Genomic DNA, 24,905 nt, shown 5'->3' with positions numbered 1-24,905 from the left:
GAAAGGCAGCAGGAGTAGATGATATTCGACCAGAAATGCTGAAGTATGGTGGTATAAAAGTCTTACAGTGGCTGCACTGCTTAGTTCAGAAAGCCTGGACAGAGGGACGAATTCCCGATGATTGGAGTAGAGCTCTCATAGTACCCATATATAAAAAGGGAAATAAAACTGAATGTGAGAATTACAGAGGTATTTCCCTACTGAGTGTTCCTGGCAAGATCTATGCCAGTATACTTGAGAAACGGTTGAGAAGAATTGTGGAAGAAAAGCTTGGTGAAGAACAAGCTGGATTCAGGCCAAATAGAGGCTGTCAGGATCAGATCTTCACTTTACGACAAATAGTCGAGAAAGCATGGGAATATAACAAAGATCTATATTTAAGTTTTGTCGATTTGGAAAAGGCATATGACAAGGTGCCAAGAGAGAAGCTATTCAATATGCTGCAGTTATATGGTGTCAATGGGGCATTATATCAAGCAATACTTAGTCTTTATTTGAGTTGTAAGTCAGCAGTTAGAATTGAAGGAAGTACAGGAAGATGGTTTAATGTTAAATCTGGTGTGAGACAAGGATGTACATTATCCCCGCTGTTATTCATTATCTATATGGATCACATTATGAAGGAAAGTGGTATTAAACCTGATATCAAAATTGGAGATGTTAATGTCAGCTCTTTGCTTTATGCGGATGATGTTATACTTCTAAATAAATCCGCTATAAGTCTGCAAGATTCTCTGACTAAATTGAATAGCTGTTGTAATAGATATGGTATGAAGGTCAGCAATAAAAAGACAAAGACAATGAAAATAGGCAGAATCATTGAAAATGTCAACTGTGTTGTGAATGGAGAACCTGTGGAACAAGTAAAACATTTCAGCTACTTAGGCACAATTTTTACTGAAGATGGTAAATTAAATATAGAAATAGACAACAGAATCAGCAAAGCTGGTATGGTGGGAAGTCAATTGAATAAATTCATATGGAATAAGAGAGAAATTAGTCGGAACACTAAATTAGCTGTTTACAAGATGGTGTTCAAACCAGTTTTAACTTATGGATCTGAGAGCTGGGTCAGAAGTAAAACACTTGACCAAAGACTAGAGACCGCAGATATGAGAGTCCTGAGAAAGATTAGAGGCGTGAACAGATGGCATCAATGGCAATATCATATTAAAAATGAGGATATTAGGAAAGAACTTGAACATTGTCAGCATCCAGGAATGCATTAGCAGAGCTAATCTCAGGTGGTATGGTCACTTAAATAGAATGGGAGAGGAAAGATTAGCAAAACATGTGTTCTCTGCCAGGTTGGCAGGAAAACGACCCAGAGGAAGACCAAGATATAGGTAGATTGATACGGTACAAAGTGCCTTAGACGATAGAAATATAAGATCTGATAATGTTGGAGTCTTGACAAGTAACAGACTGATTTGGAGGAAAATTGTAGATAGGAAGTTAGTAATGATGTAATTTTTTCATATAGTACTGTCATATCCTGTACACCCCTTGAGGGTACAAAGCAGGAATTTGATGATGATGATGATGATGATGATAAAAGAAAGAATAGTTATAGTAAGATTCTCTTAATGGAAAGTGGGAGATTGGTGATGGCTGCAGAGGATATAGAGTGTTCAGTGAGCTGTTATCATTTCATCCTCAGTGTGAAATCAGAAGCTGAAGTGTAGAGAAATGAAATGAGAGAAGACTTAATAGTAAGTGAGCAAGAGGTATATAAGGAGTTAAATAAGCTAGATGTCAATAAAGTAATAGGGCTTGATGACATATCATCATGTAGTCTTGAAAGAATGTTCCAGGGATTAGCATAAGCCTTGGCCTACCTGTTTGAGGTAGGCCATTATCAGTGGTGAGCTGTGAAAATTTTAACAAAGGGCTCGCATTGTCGAGCAAAAAAAAAAAAAAAAAAAGCCATATTGCACACAAAAACGCTTATTAATACAGCTTGTGTATAAATGCCAATCAAAAAGTATGAGGGGACAATCAACCTGTAAAGGTTATCATTTTTAAACAAATATTTCATGATCTAAACATTAAATAATTGCACACAATCATCTGTGTTAATTTATCTCACATAAGAAAAACATTATTTAACTATCAAAATATAATAAGAATAAAATCTTTTATAATCACACATATGCAATAGTCCGCATTTTTTATAAACAAACAAAATTGATTTCTTTTGTTTGTGATAGAAGTTTTATGACAAACAATCTATAAAGAATAAATAAATATTATCCAAACACAATAATATGGAAGTACGTTATATTACTCTTTTGTTTTTATACTTCAAGTGATAATCAACAGTACCAATCAAGGGGCATTATTTTATAGTCCTATTTATTGATATGTGATTACCAAAAGTGAATTCTTATTTGTAAAATGGTGGTAACTATAATATTTTATTTAATAAAATATATTTCAAAAAATTATGTTTTTTTTTTTTTTTTTTGAAAAAATAAAAAAGTAAACAAGAAGAACAAGGAGCTTGCAAATTTGAGAAAAATTTAACAAAGGGCTCAGGCGAGCCCTTTATAGCTCACCACTGGCCATAATCCATATGAGGTCTCTTGATCAGGCCTCATATGGATTATAGTGCACAGATTTGGCCCCCTGGTTTTTTGTGATGAAGATATGTTGGAAAGGGCCAAAAGACTAATGTTGCAACTGGTCTTTGGGATGTGGGATATGAGGACAGATCGAAGGAATATAGTTTTGTAAAGCCTTGTGAGCAGGAGGAAGAGAAGGGATATGATTGAAACATTTAAGTTGGTAAAGGGTGGTTACCAGGTAAACGTGGAAGAAATTTTTTGTAGAATGGGGAAAGGAGCAGAACAAGGGAACATACCTGAAAATTGGATATAAACTGGAAATAAGGAGTAAGTTCTTTGAATGGAGAGTTGTTGGTCAGTGGAATGCTTTTGCTTGACATTGGTGAATGTAGATACACTGAATGAGTTTAAAGCACAGTTTGATAGTCATTATGTCTAATAGTGTTTGCATCCTGCAATGACACTTTAGGTTCCACAGAGTTCTGATGTTAATAATAATATGAAAAAACAAATTGAAATATGAAGCATTTCTTTTCAGGAAATTGAGTTTAGATTATTAAATAAATAAAACATCAAATGCAGTCATTTCAGAAATGTATGATAGGTTTTACAAGGTGCTTATACTACATGCAAGAACAACCAATAGTACTGTTTCATCTATATGCAAAACTTTTGTAGAAAAAGATTTATTATATAATTTTTTAACTTGTAAAATTTTTCATACAATGAAGATCTTCAATTTTTGACAAAAAGCCCCCAATTTTTTATTGTTTTAAAAAGCACACCACAACTCTAAATGTGCTACACCCTCCCCTTACAAGATATATGGATTCATTTAAATTCCACTGTTCAAAATAATATGCAATCATTTCAATTGTGGGGGGGGGGGAACAAAGGACAAGCAGCATCTCCTGGTTTAAATGTATCCATATGACATACTTTCAAGCAGCAAATATCAAAATTAAGATATTTTAGTATGCATGTTGATATATTTTAGTCTAAACAGAAAAATGTCTATTACAACAGCCAAAGTTTCTCATGATATTAAATGTGATATTACACAAATTTTCAAAATATTTCAATAAAGAAAAAAGGATAAGTATTTAGCTACGTAAATTTTATTTACAGTTTGTTTTTAGCATGTATACACCTCTTGCAGTTAACTATGCACTGCCGATTATTATCAACATTATTAAAGAATGACCAATACCATAAAAATTAAGTGAGCAAGAATCTGCTAAGCAATAGATTTCATCATTAACAGAAAGTTTTTTTTATTTCCAAATGGCAGTCTAGCTTTTTTTTGTTGACAGAAAGCTAAAGCACCTTTCAGCAAATAACAATGTTAAAATTCAGATGTTAATTATAAAATATTTCAGTGCAATTTATTCATTATTATTATTATCCAAATGATAAAGTGCAATACAAAATATGTTACTGTGCCTTTTTGATATGCTAATTTTCTTATATACTACCATTTACTACTGTTTGTATGGATACTTCTATAATTCACTGACTATAATTATTAATTTAGTCACCTTTAAAATTATCAACACTCCTTTATTTCTATCTTTATAAGCCAGCAGATGGTAGCAAAATTTTTACAGCAAACTAGATGTCGATATCTGTTTATTGTAATTTCATTATGGGACTGAGCAAAAGAAATCAGTTGTTCAAAATTCTCCATTTGATTGGAAGGAAGTATATGACAAACAGTACAGGAAAACAAGGAAACATTAGAAACAGTGATACTAATTATAGAAAGCAAAACATGTTTTTGTTTACAATATCTGTGATTTTCTATCTGCTTCAAGAATCTTAAGTGTTGCTTTCACTTGTTTGCTTGAAAGAAAGCTAAATGCCAAAAATAAAGAATGCCAAAAATATTATTTACCACTTCCTTTTAATCAGAGAAATCATATGACCATTTCAGTAATTATAAAATTTGACAATAATGTGAAAAGCATTAATTAGCCAAGGGAGTAATGCTTCTCTGTAGTATGTGCTTTCCTTAAGATAAAAATTCTTTAAATCCTCTCTATGTTCACTGGGCATCTACAGATGCCGTATGGTCACTCCAATGCTCGGTGATGTTCCACAACAGGCCTCGCCATGTAGTCCTGTTGTTTGCTTTTCTGGCAGCCTCAACTCTCTGAAGATCAGTCACTCCACACACGCCATCCATCCATCTCATTGATGGTCTACCCCTGCCTCTTTTTCCAGGAACTTTACCTTCTATTACTGTTCTGAGAGTCCTCCTTCCATCCTTTCTGTGTGTCCAAAATATTTTAACTTTCTTCTGACAATATCCTTAAGGAGCCTTAAAGTTCTACTAATCTTTTCTAACACCCATTCATTTGTACGCCTTTCAGTATATGATATCCTCAACAGCCTTCTGTAACACCACATCTCAAAAGCAGATATCCGTTTCTTATCTGACTTCTTTAGGTTCCAAGTCTCACATCCATAAGTCGCTGTTGGAAAAACAACTGCATCTAAAATCCTCAACTTTGTTCCCATGGAGATAGATCCATCCTTCCAGATTTTAGACAGGTCTCTGACTGTTGTTTTAGCCATTCCTAACCTTTTTCTGACAACTTCTGAAAAGCAATTCTTCACATTAATAATGGATCCCAGGTACTCAAAAACTTGCTGACTTCCTCAATTCTTTCTCCATTAAGATACACTTGTTTCTCAAGAGCTTCTCTGTTTGTTTTTCCTTTGAGAACCATGATCTTTGTCTTGCTAGAATTGAGTTGAAGTCCTCTGTTATTACTGATCTTGTTAACGTTGTCAAGAATTAGTCCTAGTTCTTCCATGTCATTACAAAGGAGTACTGTATCATCACCATACCTCATATTACTGATCAATCTACCTCCTATCGTAATTCCTGTCCTGAGCTCATCCAATGCTTCATGCATGATGTCCTCTGCATATATACTAAACAAGTGAGGAGAAAGTAAACATCCTTGTCTAACTCCTTTTCCAACTTGAAGTCAATCCAACACCTGTTCTTACTGTGGCTTCTTGCTCCTTATACAAGTTGGCTATCAACCTGATAGTGTGTTGAGGAAAACCCATTCTTTTCATTACTTCCCACAGTTTCACATGCTCAACACAGTCAAAAGCTTTAGCGTAGTCTAAGAAACACATTACCAGAGGGAGTCTGAATTCTTTATATTTTTCTATGATCTGTCTAAGGCAAAGAATCTGATCTCTGGTGCCCCTACCTTTCCTAAAACCTGCTTGTTCCTTGGGCATCTCATCCTCAACTTTGGCATCAATCCTATTTATCATCATCAAATTCCTGCCATGTACCCACAAGGGGTGTACAGGATATGATAGTACTACATGAAAAAATTATATCATTACAAACTTCCTATCTACAATTTTCCTCCAAATCAGTCTGTACTTGTCAAGACTCCAACATTATCAGATCTTATATTACTATCGTCTAAGGCACTTTGTACCGTATCAATCCACCTATATCTTTATCTTCCTCTGGGTCGTTTTGCTGCCAACCTGGCAGAGAACACTTGTTTTGCTAATCTTTCCTCGCCCGTTCTGTTTAGGTGACCATACCACCTGAGATTAGCTCTGCTAACACATTCCTGGATGCTGACAATATCAAGTTCTTTCCTAATATCCTCGTTTTTAATATGATATTGCCACTGATGCCATCTGTTCACGCCTATAATCTTTCTCAGGACTCTCATATCTGCAGTCTCTAGTCTTTGGTCAAGTGTTTTACTTCTGACCCAGCTCTCAGATCCATAAGTTAAAACTGGTTTGAACACTCTCTTGTATACAGCTAATTTAGTGTTCCGACTAATTTCTCTCTTATTCCATATGAATTTATTCAATCGACTTCCCACCATACCAGCTTTGCTGATTCTGTTGTCTATTTCTATATTTAATTTACCATCTTCACTAAAAATCGTGCCTAAGTAGCTGAAATGTTTTACTTGTTCCATAGGTTCTCCATTCACAAGACAGTTGACATTTTCAATGATTCTAACTATTTTCATTGTCTTTGTCTTTTTATTGCTGATCTTCATACCATATCTATTACAACAACAATTCAATTTAGTCAGAGAATCTTGCAGACTTGTAGCGGATTTATTTAGAAGTATAACATCATCCGCATAAAGCAAAGAGCTGACATTAACATCTCCAATTCTGATATCAGGTTTAATACCATTTTCCTTCATAATGTGATCCATATAGATAATGAATAACAGAGGGGATAACGTACATCCTTGTCTCACACCAGATTTAACATTAAACCATCTTCCTGTACTTCCTTCAATTCTAACTGCTGACTTACAACTCAAATAAAGACGAAGTATTGCTTGATATAATGCCCCATTGACATAACTGCAGCGTATTGAATAGCCTCTCTCTTGGTACCTTATCATATGCCTTTTCCAAATCGACAAAACTCAAATACAGATCTTTGTTATATTCCCATGCTTTCTCGACTATTTGTCGTAAAGTGAAGATCTGATCCTGACAGCCTCTGTTTGGCCTGAATCCAGCTTGTTCTTCACCAAGCTTTTCTTCCACAATTCTTCTCAAACGTTTCTCAAGTATACTTGCATAGATCTTGCCAGGAACACTCAGTAGGGAAATACCTCTGTAATTCTCACATTCAGTTTTACTTCCCTTTTTATATATGGATACTATGAGAGCTTTACTCCAATCATCGGGAATTCGTCCCTCTGTCCAGGCTTTCTGAACTATGCAGTGGAGCCACTGTAAGACTCTTATACCACCATACTTCAGCATTTCTGGTCGAATATCATCTACTCCAGCTGCCTTTCCACATTTCAAGCCTTTGATGGCTTTTTCTACTTCAAGTATGGATATGTATTCCTGACTGCATGCCTGGTCAGTGTTTTTTAGCACTGTGCTGTCATCACTGCTTGTTTCATTTAGCGATTTTTCAAAGTAATTACTCCATACTTCAAGGATATCTTTTATTCCAGTTTTCATGTCACCTTTATCATCTCTAACTCCTTTTACAGCACTCTTTCCTCCATTCCTAAGCTTCTTCAACAACCTCCAGAATATTTTGCCACCTTCTTGATATTTATTTTCTATATTCTTGCCAAAGTCCTCCCATGACTTTTGTTTAGCTAGTTTTACACAGTGTTTAGCTTTCTTGCATTTGTCTCTATATTCTCTAAGAGCACAAGCTGACTTATTTGACAGGAACCTTTGATATGCTTTCTTCTTTTCCTTCACTGCCTCTTTAACTTTCTGTGTCCACCAGGGAGTTCTGATTTTTTTATCCTTGCACACAACCTCACCACATGCCTCTCTGGCAGAATCAATCAATGTTTTCTTCAGAGTTTGCCACTGAATCTCCAAGGTTTTGATTCCTGTTCTCAAACTCTTTCATTTTTTCTTCAATAATATTTGTGTATTTTAGTCTACAGTTCACATCTGAGAGCTGCTCAACTTTTATCCGCTTTAAAACTTTCTTACATGTTATTCTTTTCAATATGAAATTCAATTTTATCCTGCTCAAGACTAAATAGTGATCACTTCCAATTTCAAATCCTCTGTACACGCTGGTGTCCTGCACCAGGGAGAAAACATCACTATCAACAATAACATAGTCAATGAGACTTTTCTTATTCCTAGCCTCTTCTCGCCATGTGAATTTGTGCACATTTTTATGTTGGAACATGATGTTAGTAATAACCAGTCCATGTCCTGAGCAGAAATCCAACAGATATTTGCCATTATTATTAGCTTTGCTCTTTCTCCAAATTTTCACAAAATATTTTTGTATGTCTCACAATCATTTCCTACTCTGCTATTTAGATCCCCAACAAGGAACAACTTTTCGTTTTTCATTGTGTCAGTTGCTTTTTCTAAAGCCTCAAAAAATTCCTCCACTTCTACCTTAGTAGAACCTTCTGTGGGACCATAGGCACAAATAAGTCTCATTGTCCAGTTCCCCATTCTCATATTTGCTCACATTACTCTACTTGAGACTGACTGCCATTCAAGAAGATTAGCCTCATATTTTGTGTTGAATACTATGGCTACTCCTTCTTTTCCTTGATTGTCATTGCCCCTGAATATAACATTTTGTATTTATTGCTCAGAAAGATCTCGCCAGTTTTGGTCTTTTTTGTTTCAGTCATCCCTATTATGTCGATCTGGTACTTATCTAAATCCTCAGCTAGCTCCATTTCTTTGCCATTCAGGCTTCTTATGTTGATAGTACCGTTCTTTAACTCTGGTGATGTTGAGTTGGGGTTGGTTTTCAGATTTGTTCCAGTAGCTGACTTATCGCTGTTCGCCCTGGTTCCCTGGCAAAAACAACGGGGGCCTTATTTAACCGGGCAACGCCCCAGCCGGCATGAAATTTTGTCATGTTGTACCATGATTTTTTATTTTGGTTTAACCAATAAGAATACAATTTGGTCGGCTAAATCCCAAATTGCCAGTCCATCCTCGTTCGTTCAGTATCCAAGTAGATACCCAACAGGGTGCACCACGAGAAGGTGAGGATTGGACATTAGGTCAGAAGCCCTGGTCGGTTCTCCGCATTCCTTTTTAGCATATCTTTAATAAAATTTTGCTTGCATGAGATATTAAACTAACAGTTCTATAATTCTTGCATGCTTTCATATCACCTTTCTTGTGTAGTGGTATGAAAACTGACTTCTTCCAGTCTCTAGGCCATGATCCTGTCTCCCATATCCTTGTAATCAATCTATGAAACACTCTTATTCCTCCATCCCCTGTGGCCTTAATTAACTCTGCTAGGATTTCATCTGCACCTGGGGCCTTATTGCTGTTGAGCTGCTTAACTGCTCTTTCAACTTCATGCCTAAGTGGAGGAGGTTCCAAATCAAAATTTTCTTGGTGGGAGGACTCCACATTTTCTTTATCCACTCTGCTGTACAGTTCCTCACAGTATTCTTTCCATCTGTTTTTGATTTCCAACTCTTCTGTTAGTAATGATCCATTCCTGTCTTTGATGACATTCGATTTAGGCTTAAACTTGTGCTTTAAGTCACGAACTAAATAAAACATCCTTTTATAATTATGCCTTCTCATCTGGAACTCTATTTCTTCACATTTATTAGTATAGAACTTTTCCTTGTCCTGCTTGATGGCTCTTCTGATTTCTCTATGTAATCTCTTGTATTCTTCAGTCCCTGTCTCTCTTTGTTTTTCCAACCGCCTTAGGCGAATATTTTAACAATATTGCTATTTAGGGAGACTAAGAGGTTTGATATTTCTTTCCTTGATTAAATTTTAAAGCCATAATAGTGATATGCATTCATAAGTTTCATTTTTACTGCATAGCAGACGTGTAATATGTATTAGTAGGTGTTGATAATAGTTTACTCACTACTGTCGCTCAGCTAGTGTGTAGGTATGAATACAGAGAGTATAAATTTGTGTATTGTATTTTCTGTATTAATCTGAAAGCAACTCTTTACAACATGACTTGACTTTTTTGTTTGTGAATTTCCAACGACCCCAAAATACTTTTATGGGTTGATTTCAGACCAACCACATTTGTCGAAAACAGACTGCTCAGTTATACCTGCAGGTAGTGTTTAATACTTGACTCATCACGAGGGGAAAAGAAACGACAGCATCATTAAGATGACATTCCTTCATACTAGTAGGGAGGAAATCTGATATCCATGGGTCTCTTGGTTTTCTTATTGGGCCGAGATACGTCTTCGCTGTATCCTGTATTATCATCTTGACTCCTTCCCAAAGCATTTCTGGTGAGATTTCCTCATTGGTCTCCAAAAAATCATCCAGCCGAGTTGATGTTTCTTCTGTGAATCCACTAGGAATTACTCTTTAAATTACTTTAAAGAGTAATTAATTTAAAGGAATTACTTTAAATCCTCAAACAAAAAAAAAAAAATCAATTTTTCAATGTGAATGAATAATAGGGATAATTGTGTGTGTGTATAAATTAATCTTCAAAACATACTGCTAATTCTTACCGATGTGGCATTCCCATCACAATGCTTTCGATTCCAAGTTCACTGGATCTATCTATTATTGATTTCATGGCAGGAATTAAAACTTCACAACCTTCCAGACCAAACCTTTTTTCTGATGACCATTTCTTTGCTAAGAACTCTTCAAACCTACAAACAATAGAAAACAAGCAGGTACCTTATCAAAGACATGGTCAGAAAACAAGAAAGTTAAATTCAGCTATTAATTATAAACATTTTGCTACAATTCACTCATTATTATTATCCAAACGATACAGTACAGAATACTGAATGTGCAACTATGCCTTTCACATATGCTAATTTGTTTCAAAAATTTTTTTTTTCCAAGTTCATTTAATCATAATTATACAAAAATATGGGCAAAGAATACTGAAAAGAGTTGGTGCATTCTCTTTTGGACAACTCTTTTGGTGTTTGAGTGGAAGGAATGCGAAAACAGATGACTATTTATAAGGGTTGCTCAGAGAGTGGTGCTGATTCTCAAGTGGGTGCTATTATTGACACATACTTGTAGACGACTCCCTATAAGCATCTCTTGTACAGTTCTGCTGGAGTAGGTGTTTATGACACCTACTTGCAGACAACTGACTATGAGGGCTTCTCATATAGTTTCACTGGAACTGAAGTAGGTGTTATGTTGAATTTTTTCTTGACAATTATTCATAAGACTATTACACTTTTTTTATAATCTTTGTTAAGAAAGCTTTATTTTATCCTCCTACATGTTTCGCCAATCTTTTTCTATTGGCATCCTCAGGGAATACAAACTAGTAAGCTAAAATGAAGGTTACAGACTAGGTTATAACTGATAGTTCTAATTCATACAAAAAATTGGTATTGTGCGTGTCTCGTTAACGTGATTTATTCGTTATGGCTCATTACGTAATTGTTATGAAAGTTCATTTCTTTGATGTTTAATGATCTGATAAAAGTTTTCCAAATTTCTGGTAAAATTAGACCTTGATTCTTGTTTAGGTTTTCAGTTTTACTGGCGACTGTAGCTGCTTCTTTAAAGGTTCTTGAATGGTAGTTATCTTCTATGTATGGCATAAGGCTCTTATCCCACTCAATGTGATGGTTAGTAGAGGCAAAGTGGCATGAAAGGCCTGAAATGTCTTGTCTGTTATTTCTGACATATCCTATGTGTTCTTTCTTTCTCGTTTCAAAGCTTCTAGAGGTCTGACCTACGTAACTAATACCACAAGAACAAGGTATATTATATACTCCAGAGTACTTGTAGAATGGGTGAGGATCTTTCGGTGATCTTAAAAATTTCCGAATAGTGTTGATTGGTTTGAAAGCCACTCTGATCTTATGTGGTTTTAAAAGGTTAGCTAATTTTTTGGAAAGGTTGCTGACAAAAGGAATCTTAATTGTACTGATGTATTGGACGTCATCACGTTGTCGATGTGGTATATCAGTAAAGAGAATCTTGTTATAGAGTCTTTTTGGGTAACCATTTAAAGAAAGTTCTCTGGATATTGTGGTTAATTCCGTTAGTAGGTCATCCTTGTCTGTCGTATACTGTATAGCTCTTTTCTTGAGACTATGGATAATGCTAAGTTTCTGAGCTATGTGATGAGCTGAGTTGAAATGGAGGTAACGTCCAGTATTTACAAGAAGATCTAGAGAAAAAAATCTTAACCCAGATCATTCCAAAACCGAAAATTTGGTACAGATATGTAGATGACATATCTGTACCAAACTTATTTGGTACAGATATGTAACTGGCTGAAACCAGTCTGGGTAGTGACCTCCCTACCATAATGTAATAACAGCATACATTTCCTAGGAAATGTATTTTTACATTATGGAAAATACCAAGATTAGCGATCAGAACTTTCCCCACCTTTGCAATGAGTTGCCCGTGTTTGTACTACGTTCTAGGACTACTTGCATTCAGCTCACGCTAGTATTCGCCGATACTTTTATAGTTTTTTATACTATATTCGGCATGAAACTCTGATTCCAATTCTTGAGTTTCTTATTCGGTTTTAAAACAATGTGGGATCTAATATTCCCTTAATTTAATTAATGTTTATATCGCCAAAATGAAGCCGGTTGGCTCTTTATATTTAAGTAATGGAATATCCTATTTGACATGGCATTCCAAAGAGAAAGCAGCATTTTCCTAATGTAGGTGTTCATGCAACATATGCATAACTGTTAAAGCAATATGCTCCATGAACAGTTATCTTACAGACGTTACCTTCTTAAAGGGAGGGTGAACAGATTTCTTTTATCAAGAATCTTGAGATTTTGTATAGAGAAATGAAAAAGAGGACAAAATAATTCCTTTGCATAAGAGAGGTTCTAAGACTGCAGTAGCAAATTATAGACCAATCAGTATCTCAGGCATGGTGATTAAAGTATTACAAAAATCGGTGAAAAAAAAGAATTCAAGAATGGGTAGATAAAAATATGATACTGTATCAGGATCAACATGACTTGTGAAGGGTTGGTCATGCTTTAGTAATTTACTAACTTTTATAATAGAGACAGCTGAGTTGGATAAAGGAAATGGCTATACGATGATTATGCTGCATTTTGTAAAGTCACTTGACAGAATACCACATAGAACACAGGACGATTTAAATAGGCTGTCAGCATGGGTGAAAGTTAATGAGTGTCAGTTCAATATCGAGAAATGTAAACTTGCGCATTTTGGGATAAACAGATTGCAAGCAGTGTATCACAGTGCCATCAATGTGATACACTGCTTGCAATGTGATACATTGCAAGCAGTGTATCACATTGATGGCACTGTACTTCAGGAAAGAGATGAAGTCAGAGATTTAGGGGTGGTGGTAGACAGAGAGTTAAAGTTTAGAGGACATGTTGCCAAAGTTGCTAAGGTAGTACATAAGATTACTAAAGATCACATAAGATGGCTTTTCAAAAAGAATTTTAATAGATTCCTTCTCTCCTAATTACTAAGGTGCATTACTTATTACATATACACACAGAGTAATCCCTCAATAATCCAACCACAGCAGGAGATCAATTCGATGGCCAAATAATTGAAGGTACAATTACATGGTGCAACTTTACCTCTGATCAGGGAAAGTGACCATGCATTCTTGTCCTGGGAGGTTGATCAACATGACATGTGGAAATTTCAGTTAAGAAAGGGCTTATGCAGAACTACAAAGCTGGCGATTATAACACACTTAGGAGGCAACTTGGAACAGTACCATGACATGAGAAACTACATGGAATGAATGTCATTAGTGTATGGAAAGTGGTCAAGGATTGTTTCAGCAAGAGAGATTTTTTGAATCTAGATGGTTCTAGAAGATACCTTGTTCTCATCTATTGATCCCCAACCCTCTCATTGGTTTCGTTATGTTGATGATGTCTTTGCTGTTTGCCTCATTCTGAAAATAAACTTACCACTTTCCTACAATAGTTCAATAGCCTTCACCCACACATTCAATTCACCATCGAAAAAGAAAACTCTGGTATTTTACCATTCTTGGATCCTTCTTACGTGCACAGCCTCTGGTATTATATCAACCAGTGTTTATCGAAAACCTACCCTTACTGGCAGATACATTCATCAAAAGTCTGCTCATCACACTCCTCAAAAAATTGGTGTTATCAAGTCTTTAATTAATAAAGCACATAAGGTGTGCTCCTCTCCCTCAAGCTTACAACGAGAACTTTTCACTATCAAAACGTTAATGGCATTTAATGGTTACAACCCTAATCAAATTATCTGCTGGATTAACTGACTCCTGTGTTCCAACCCCTCAGGATTCTTCAATAGACTGCAGGGTTCCAATCCCTTATATTTCTGGTATTTCTGAACCAATTGGTAGAATTTTGAAGAAGTATCATCTCATTCCCACATATTTTCCTATCAACAAAATTTCTCATCTGTTGCTATCTACAAAAGACAAACTGTCACCTCTATCATTAGCAGGCATTTACATTTACCTTGTGAATGAAATTGGGCAAACAGGTCATTCTGTGGAAAAAAGAATTAAAGAGCATCAATATTATATCGAATACATGAAACCTCAAAAGTCTGGTACAACATAGTATTGACACTAAACACAGTATCCAGTGGGATGAGGCTTGTCTTCTTCATAGAAGCAGATTTAAATATGAACGCCTTTTTCAACAAAAGTTGCAAAGTCCTTTTACGTTGGCCAAATGTGAATTGGAACGATTGTCTCTCTTTCCCAAAAGTTTGGGAAATTCTTATCTTATGTAACCATCAAAAATAGTTTTTAATAATGTTTTTAATAATATTATTTATTAATATTAATTATCTAGCATGCAGCAACAGTTTTTAATTGGTAAACCACCGACTGCTGTATGTACCTTGTGTTCCTGTTTCTTTGATTTGCTTGTTTCTATACGCTGGTGATGTCTGTTATTTTCAGTACCAAATATCTGTACTTTCATTTCATTAAAGTTAATTACTGTGGTTATCGTGTAATTTATTGTTTAAGAAATTATATTCTTGGTTTCGTATTAAGAATATAATTTCTTGGCATCTTTAATATAACTTAATTTCATTTCTTTAATATAATACTTAAATTTTATGCTGATGTGGTTGCATTTCCTGAGATACTTTCATTTCATTAAAGTTAATTACTGTGGTTATTGTGTAATTTATTGTTTAATAAATTATATTCAAGGTTTCATCCTAAGAATATAATTTCTTCACATCTTTAATATAACCAACTGGTAAAACTTTCAACATCTATATGTAATCCAGATTATTTTAATAATAATTTGTGACACCTTTTGGCTACTTATATTTGGAAATATGATTTCTGCATTACTTCAACCTTTGTGTCACTTCTGGGCCTGGCTCCCATTGATATGCTTTTATGCTGAAGTGGTTGCTTTCCCTGAGATACGAGTGGCTCTGCTCAGTGGTGGGGTGAGCCTGCCACTGGGCAGAGCTACTGCTGTGGGTTCTTCTCGGTGGCAGGGTGAGCCAGGTGAGCCTGCTGAGATAAATGATCCTTTGGGTCACTCATTGTTGGGTAATCTGAGGGACTGCAGCACTTAAACATACCTCAATAAAATTCAAAACTGGTCTGGATAGTGACATTATACATATCTGTAAAGATATAAGGGCTGCTAAAGCGACTGATGTGAAGTCATTAGCCTCTATATATGAGTTGTCCTGTCATGAAGTTACTTCGTGCACAAACTTTGTTTGTTTACATTTGGATGAAGGATGAAACCAAGAATAAATTTCTTGGCATCTTTAATTTATAATATAACCAAGTGAAAAAACTTTCAACATCAGAAGGTGGTAGATGGTGAAGTGGAATCTACGTGAATAAGTGTGATTAGTGAAGTGCCCCAGGGCTTTGCACTAGATCCACTACTCTTTAATTTGTACATTAATGATATAGCAAAAGATTTGAAGGGGACATTCAGAAAGGGAACTAGGGAGGGCAATAGCTGATAAAGGTGATATAGATACCTCAGTGGATGATTTAAATAAAATGGCAGTGTGAGCAAAGGATGCTTCGGGTTCAAAATTTTACACACTTCATATCATATTGATGGTACTAGTTTACAGGAAATCGATGAAGCGTGGGATCTGGGGGTGATGGTGGATAGAGATTTGAAAATCAGAGTTTCTGCAAGAATTGGCAAAACAGCTCAGATGATTACAGGTATCCCTTGCTTAATGCGGATTTGATTATCGCAGCGAAATATTGCGGCAAGAGTTTTGATTAATGCACCTTTAAATTTACCACGCAAAATCATGCTCACGCCACGAGGCTAGCAGCCTCGTGGTCATCCAAATTCTCTTAATGATCTGTGTGAGAATGTGAAAGTTTTATTTTTCCCACCAAATACAACATCATTGTTACAACCTATGGACATGGGAGTCATTGCAACTTTCCAAGCCTATTTTCTTAAAAAGACATTCTCAAAGACAGTAGAAACAACAATGGGAGAAAATGCGATTATGCTCCATAAATTTTGGAAAAAATTTAACATTAAGCATGCAATTGAGAACATTCGTGACTCGTGGGAGCAAGTGTCTTCTAGTTGCATGAAAGCTGTTTGGAAAAACCTTCTGCCAGAATGTGCTAATGACTTAGGTTGTTGTTTTCAAAATACTGTGAACAACGTGGTCAAAGAAATCGTTGCAATTGGTGAAGACCTCGGTTTTGACGGTGTTGATTCAGAAGATGTTAAAGAATTACTGGATTCAAATTCAAAAGATTTCAGTGACAACGATCTTCTTGAAATTGAACAAGGCACATATGAAGACAACGAACAAATGGAATGTGAAGATGATGTTCCAAAGGAAATAACAGTCAAAGAACTGGATGGAATATTTCGCAGTTTAGAATCGCTTGAGCAGCAAGTAATGAATATGGATCCATATGTTAATCGAAGAATGCTTGTTTGTCGAGGTCTGGAGAGTCATTTTGCTTGTTATCGTAGAATTTATACCGATAGGAAAAAAACTAAAACTGTTCAAACGACTCTTTATAACTTGTTTTGATTTTAAAAAGTTGCAGTAACTAATGTAGGTACAAGTATTTATTGAACATTTACTTTGCATTCATTTTTTATCTTTCCTAAAAGAGTACCATATAAAATGAACTATTAGTACAGTAATCGATCAGGGACGAATTGTACTTTTTACCATTGATTATTAGATTTGATTAACGAAATTTTGATATATGCGGTAACATCGAGGGATTAATTAACTGCGTTAATCGAGGGATACCTGTACTTGGATGCTGAAGTGAATGCAAAGTAAATGTGCTGAAGTACATTTACTTTGCATTCATTTTTTATCTTTCCTAAAAGAGTACAATATAAAACTCTGTGTGAGAATGTGAAAGTTTTATTTTTCCCACCAAATACAACATTATTATTACAACCTGTGGACATGGGAGTCATTGCAACTTTCAAAGCCTATTTTCTCTTTATAACTTCTTTCGATTAAAAAAAATTGCAGTAACTAATGTAGGTACAAGTATTTATTAAACATTTACTTTGCATTCATTTTTTATCTTTCCTAAAAGAGTACCATATAAAACGAACTATTAGTACAGTAATTGATCAGGGATGAATTGCACTTTTTACCATTGATTATTAGATTTGATTAACACGATTTTGATATATGCGGTAACATCGAGGGATACCTGTACTTGGATGCTGAAGTGCATACCGACCTGCGTTTCTTGGGGATCGGGAGGTGGTGGAGAGGATTCAGAGACAAGTGGCCAAGTCGGTGACAGGTCTGTGGAATGTTCCCTACAGTTTTTTTTTACAGTTTTTAGCTGACAGGCAGAGGAGAGGGAGATATGATAGAAACTTATAAGTTGCTAAAACGATACTATAAGACTGACAGAAAATAAATTTTTCAATGCATGGGGAGTAGGGTGAAAACAAGGGACCATACTTGGAAGCTGTCTAAGAGTGTGGTTAGCAAAGTAGGTTTAAGGAGATGTATAATAATTATAGTGTTAATTTAATGGATAGAGTGGAACTCCTGCAATGAGCCTTTTGACTCCGTGAAGTGCCCATATAAATAATAAGGGTTGGTTAATTTAGGGTTCATTGATTTGAAGGTCATATAATTGAGAGATTATTGTATAATGTATCATGAGTAGTTCTGTAAATCTACAGAATTCTGATGTTTTGGATTGATACAAAAAAAAAACATCTTGTTTTTATCTCAATTGCTTGCATGCAAAAAATAAGTTCAAAATATTTCATACATATTCAAATTTCTTACTAAGTTCAATTTATTGTCAAGCTACTAATTTTGTAGATACACTTACTTCGTAGACCTAATAAGACGGCCGAGTAGAAGGCGCTTCTGTTCTTTTGACAAATGCATTATCTCAGGAGTTTCAAACTTCTGTCTGATCCAATTGCACTGCTCAAGGCTGTTGATGAACATATACTCAACTCCAATATTTTGACAATATACATTCTATAAAAAAATGGAAGCTGTAAATAAAACTCTTATATACTTATTTATATAACTTAAGATTAACAACAACAAACAACAACAAAAAAAAAAAAAAAAAGATATGCTACAAGTGAATTAGTGCGCAGTAGATTCAACTATGAAATAAGCGTAGACTGGCGATTTCTACCTGCAAGCTGTCTCAAAATTAAAACATCTGCTAGCTTATTATTATTATTATTATTATTGCAAAGAGTGTCTCCATGTAGTCAGGGACTCATTGTGGGAGACCTTACATTGACACACTAGCCATTATTCACACAATACCTATCATACCCGTCCTTAAACTCATTCACAGATGAAGCACTTACCACCACCTCTGGAAATGCATTCCACCCACTCTCCACGCAAAAAATGTAGTCCTAACATTCTTGTTAACCACACACGTGCACAATTTCCAGGAGTAACCCCTCATTCTCTGCTTTCCAGCACTGTACTAAAAAAAAATTCATCAGTGTCAATCCTATAAAACTCCTTCAATAACTTATATGTTTCTATCATATCTCCTCTCTTATGCCCATTTGAAACCAACAGACCTTCACAATCTATTTTCATAGGAAGCATTCTGCAGATGTGCCACAATCTCTGTCGTCTGCCTCCAGATCCTTTCCATCACTTCATCAGCAAGGAATCCAGGCAACCTGATCTATACACAATAGTCCAGATGTGGCCTTATTAATAACTTATAAAGTGGAACAATAACTTCCCTATCCCTGCTTGTCAGTGTGTTCTTCAACCATGTAATTTGATGTGCTGTTTTGGCCACTTTTGCAATATGTCCTCTAAATTTCAGTTCTCTGTCCACCATCAAACCAGAGTGAGAGACTTGATAAAAGATTAAAATATTCATTCATTTTAGAAATTATGGACTTTACAACCGTGTTATAAAAAACTTTTAATTTCCCGACGTTTCAATCTTCATATTAAGATCATCTTCTGGAGCATATACAAATATACAGGAAAAGCTGAGTTACATTACACAGTAAGCTAGAGAAACAATGATTAGACCACAGGGTGAAAAAAAAAAAATTAATTATTTAGAAACTACATCAAGCTAAATTCGATTTATGATAACATGAACAAGAATTGACTGGAAAAGCACTAGTCTACATCACACCAAAACATGGTATGAATGCAAATTTAAGGAAGCTTGTGAGATTATTATCAACCATCCCAATCGGAACAATAATGATGGTCTAAAATTCCCAAACATATGGAAGGCACATATTCGACCCACGGAACCTTCCTCTCTAAGAGTAACTATAAACAAAACTATAGATAATCCAGGATCCTAAATCAAAAATAACAATTGTAATGCTAAAAATAGGACATCATTGTTACTGAAAGAAAATTATCTATAAGAAAGAATGTTTATTCATGTTATCATAAATAGAATTTAGCTTGATGTAGTTTCTAAACAATAAATTTTTTTTTTTCACCAGAGGTCATGCCAGTAGAATAACCTGTGATCTAATCATTGTTTCTCTAGCTTACTGAATGTAATGTAACTCAGCTTGTCCTGTATATCTGTATATGCTCCAGATGATGATCTTAATATGAAGATCGAAACGTTGGGAAATTAAAAGAGTTTTTTATAACACGGTTGTAAAGTCCATAATTTCTAAAATGAATGCTGATCACCATGCAACACTAAAAGAAAGGATTAAAATATTCAAGTTGACAGTGAGAAAGATAAGCTTCGAGAAGCATTTGATATGGATAAGAATAATATCCAAAGAAGAAAAGAGAGCTACAATGCAAAGACAAAAAAAAAAAAAAGGCAATGGGAGATTGAGATTAAAGAAATGACTGAAGATCAATGGCATGGAAGAGTTCAACATACAATAGAGTGGAGAAGCTTTGTTCAACAGCAGACAGAAAATTGTTGATAAAGTAAATCTTAAATATGACTTCTTTTCCCGTAAGCTTTTAAATAAACAACTTAATCTGATTTTGGAAAATGGAAAATTTAAGTTCCATTAAAATAAACTCAAAGTGCTGGTTTTATTTATAGTGAATCTGATAGTAACAGGAGAAGATAGTTCTATGCCCACTATGTTTTATCTAATGACTGCATTCACATTTAGTTTCTTCCCACAAAACATACTGTTTTCTGAGAGGGAAAAAACATGCTGTTTCCATTCAAGATACAGCAACTTATCCCTATTAGGAAAATATTTAAAAAAATATATTACAATTTAATAAAATATCACAATACAGATAACAACAGTATATGAAATATTTTGAGAAAGTCTGAATTTATATAATGAAACGGATTTAATCATTAACCTATAACAAAAAGAAGAAAAAGTCTATCTTTCTTCATTAATCTCCAGTAAAATCCATCATCCACTTAAACATCCTTATCATATTACAGAATACTTTACTTCTTTTACTAAGCTCTAAATTACATTTCATAAATCTCTCCCAATATTCAATATTTCATAAATTAAATATACCAAGAAATCATATACTTGGTTTAATCCTTCATCCAAGTGTAAGCAAACAAAGTTTGCACCTGAAGTATTTTCAGGACTGGGGAAACTCACAGTAAAGGTGGTATGACCTCACATCACTTGCCTCAGTAGATAGAGCAAAGCATAATGCAAAGCACATCTCCATGTGGACATGTATAATGCTGTGCATTATGGGAAGTGTCACTACCCAGACCGGTTTCAACCTTTATTTAGGTCTCTTCAGTGGGAGCCAGACCCAGAGTTGATACCAAGGCTGAAGTAATGTAGAAGTCATATTTTCATATATGAGTTGCGAAAAGGTGTCACACCTTACTATTAAATTACTTTGGATTAGAGACAAGTTAATGAATTATAGGTCAATAAAGATCGAAACCGGTCTGGGTAGTGACCCTTTCCATAATGCATAGCATTATATATGTCTGCAAGGAGATGTGCTTTGCATTATGGGATACAAAGGCAAGTGATATGAAGTCAATATCGCCTTTACTACGAGTTGCCCCAGTCCTGAAAATACTTCAGGTGCAAAGTTTGTTTGCTTACTTGGATAAAGGATTAAATCAAGAAAGTGGAAAAACTTTCAACAACAACATTCCGGATTCCAGATGTGCATGCTACAGTTATTCATCTCTGGAACTTCTCCAGAATTTCCACACCATAATGTAAATAAAATGAAGAAATGTGAACACAATGGTTTGTGTCTGTATTAATATACCTTATGCAGTGGTACCTCCTTACTTGTCCACGCTTATCACAGCAACAATATACACATAGATTATGCAACATTTACCAACATGTTTACTGAACTTAAACCATTGACAATAATTACTACATTGTGAATCGGTCACCTCCTGAAGTACTGTTTTACCACCAATGCAGTACACAGCCTCTACACTAAGTGCAACAACTTGCATTTATTAAACTGCGATCCCACTCATTTATCCAAGCTAAAATATATTTAAATCTTCATGAGATGACATCAGCCTCACTTAACCCTTCCCAACTTTGCATCAGCAGCAAAGAAAGAAAGATCCCCTGTCAATCTAAAATGATTAACAAATAAACAACAGGGTCCCAAGGACCCTTATGACAAACAACTAGACACCATTTCTTTCAAAGGCGCTATCATATATAACTTACTGGTCTCATTCAGAAAGCCAATCTCCTGTCCATATGATCCATAAATATTCATTCCTATCTTCGTCAGATTGTGCACCAACTTATCAAAGAATCTATCAAATGCTTTTGAAAAGTTCAAAAATATTATGAGTTGCCCTTATCGAACACATTTGACACATTATAAAATACACCGGTGTCCAAAAGATAAAGGTGAACTACATTTTTACCTATATATGAAAAAATTTTCATGACTACAGCCAAATGTGGACATAAATTTATAGCCAGTATACTAATAAATTATATTACACAAAAATGTTATAAATTTTGTACAAATTAAATTGTAACACGTTTTTGGCAAAAGTTACAAATTTCCTAAAGACATAATTAAGGAATTAATGTACAGTGCTTACAGAAAACTATGCTGAGAGACATTTCAGTATGAAATATGTCCACTCCAAACTGCAATACAGCTCTCATAATGTCGTACCATGCTGAGCACCAAGTGATTCAGGAATGATTAAGGCAAACTGGCCTACTACTACTCCTCCTCCTCCTTCAGAGCAAGGATAAGACCTTGTTTGTTTTCTGGAAGGGAATTGCGAGCAGCAATGTGTCTCCCTATTGCATTCCAAATGTGTTCTATGGGAATGAGAACTGGGAAGCGTGCTGGCCACTCAATTCAGTCAATACCCTCAGTCTCCAGGAGTAACTCCACCTGTTCATACATGATGCAGTGTGGCACAGTAATCCATAAAAATGAATTCTTTGCCTACAGCATCACTGAACAATCGAACATGACATTTAAGAACTTCGTTGCAATAGCATTTACCAGTCAGAGTCCCTTTTTCCAGCACTTGTAGCTCAGTGCATCCATTAAGTATAATGGCTCCACAAACCATGATCCCAGCACTGCTGTATCTATCTCTACCAAGAACTTCTCGTGATGATAAGCAGTACCACTTTTACGCCAGATCACGTGTTGCCTAAAACTGAAGGAAAGAATAAAACATCTTTAAAGAGTACGTTAGCTCATTGGTATCTTGTCCAATTTTTATGGGTGCAACACCACTGAATACAAAATTAATGATGGAAAATCTCACGTAAAAAGGGTTTTTTTAATTTTTTTTTTTTTTTTTTTTTTCCCTACCGGTCAGAAAAATCTCCACCTTTCTCACTTCTCCTAAGGACAAGCTTCCACATCTTAATTATCCATGTGTCTGCCAGATTCCTTGCGCTTGTGGATTATCTTATTTTGCACAAACAGGAAGATCTGCCTCTATTCGACTAGAAGAACACCAGTCTTATATTCAGTACCTTAAACCTGAACAGTCTGGACTTGCAGAACATGCCATCTTAACCAGACAGAGTTCATTGGAAAAAGACAAGAGTCCTTCACAAAAGTAGGTTTTCCTCATAGAATGGCTTTATAAAGAAACATGTGAAACTTTATTCCACTCTCCTAACTTAACACGTTCGCTGCCAACTACGAGTATACTCGTATGATGCTTACCGCCGGCAACGAGATTACTGTACTGACCTTGAAGAAGTGAAAATGCTTGGCTTGTGGAGCTAGCATGAAAACTGTGTATTCTCATAGATGGTATATACTCTGCACAAGCCAACTATGAGTATACTCGTATGAAGCTTACCGCCGGCAATGAGATTACCGTACTGAATTTGAAGAAGTGAAATTGCTCGGCGTACGGGAACAGACTATGCCGAAGTAGCGTGGCAGTGAACGTGTTAAACAGATCTGATGGTTTACGTCTATTCCCTTTACGGAATATAGTACTTTACAAATCAGCTAATCTTTCCTAACTTTTTATTGTATATATAGTTGTTTTTTTCTTTGGTTAGGAAATTTTATTGACCTTTTTAGTTATCTTACACTAGCTACTTAGTGGTGCTTTTTGGAATTGTCAGTTATTGTTTAATTTGAGCTTAACATGTACTGAAGATGCCTGTAACACAGGTGAAAATTATACTCATCATCATCAAATTCCTGCCATGTACCCTCAAGGGTGTGTACAGGTTATGATAGTACTACATGAAAAAATTACATCATTACTAACTGCATATCTACAATTTTCCTCCAAATCAGTCTGTTACTTGTCAAGACTCCAACATTATCAGATCTTATATTTCTATCATCTAAGGCACTTTGTACCATATCAATCCACCTATATCTTGGTCTTCCTCTGGGTCGTTTTCCTACCAACTTTGCAGAGAACACTTGTTTTGCTAATCTTTTCTCTCCCATTCTATTTAAGTGACCATACCACCTGAGATTAGCAATCTTGCAGACTTGTAGCAGATTTATTTAAAAGTATAACATTATCTGCATAAAGCAAAGAGCTGACATTAACATCTCCAATTTTGATATCATGTTTAATTCCACTTTCCTTCATAATGTGATCCATATAGATAATGAATGACAGAGAGGATAATGTACATCCTTGTCTCACACCAGATTTAACATTAAACCATCTTCCTGTACTTCCTTCAATTCTAACTGCTGACTTACAACTCAAATAAAGACTAAGTATTGCTTGATATAATGCCCCATTGACACCATATAACTGCAGTGTATTGAATAGCTTCTCTCTTGGCACCTTGTCATATGCTTTTTCCAAATCGACAAAACTTAAATACAGATTTTTGTTATATTCCCATGCTTTCTCGACTATTTGTCGCAAAGTCAAGATCTGATCCTGACAGCCTCTATTTCGCCTGAATCCAGCTTGTTCTTCACCCAGCT

The 24,905-nt window shown here is 35.3% G+C and overlaps 1 protein-coding gene across 1 annotated transcript in view; it reads right to left on the bottom strand.

The window, feature by feature from the left end:
• LOC150104414 (2-oxoglutarate dehydrogenase complex component E1-like) overlaps positions 1–24,905 on the bottom strand; it is a 596,096-nt gene that overhangs the window by 466,430 nt on the left and 104,761 nt on the right. Inside the window, exons 5-6 of the mRNA XM_090396361.1 lie at positions 18,364–18,518; positions 10,562–10,708 (exon numbers count right to left, since the gene is read on the bottom strand). Of these exons, the coding sequence (XP_090252487.1) occupies positions 10,562–10,708; positions 18,364–18,518 (302 nt within the window). The remainder of the gene's footprint in view (positions 1–10,561; positions 10,709–18,363; positions 18,519–24,905) is intronic.

This window comes from Typopeltis vanoorti, chromosome 8 (genome assembly GCF_054136105.1).
Source record: "Typopeltis vanoorti isolate ZY-2024b chromosome 8, IOZ_Tvanoo_1.0, whole genome shotgun sequence".
Classification (NCBI taxonomy): domain Eukaryota; kingdom Metazoa; phylum Arthropoda; class Arachnida; order Uropygi; family Thelyphonidae; genus Typopeltis; species Typopeltis vanoorti.
The sequence above is the reverse complement of the archived record's forward strand: the minus strand, read 5'-3'. Positions and strand labels throughout refer to the sequence as shown.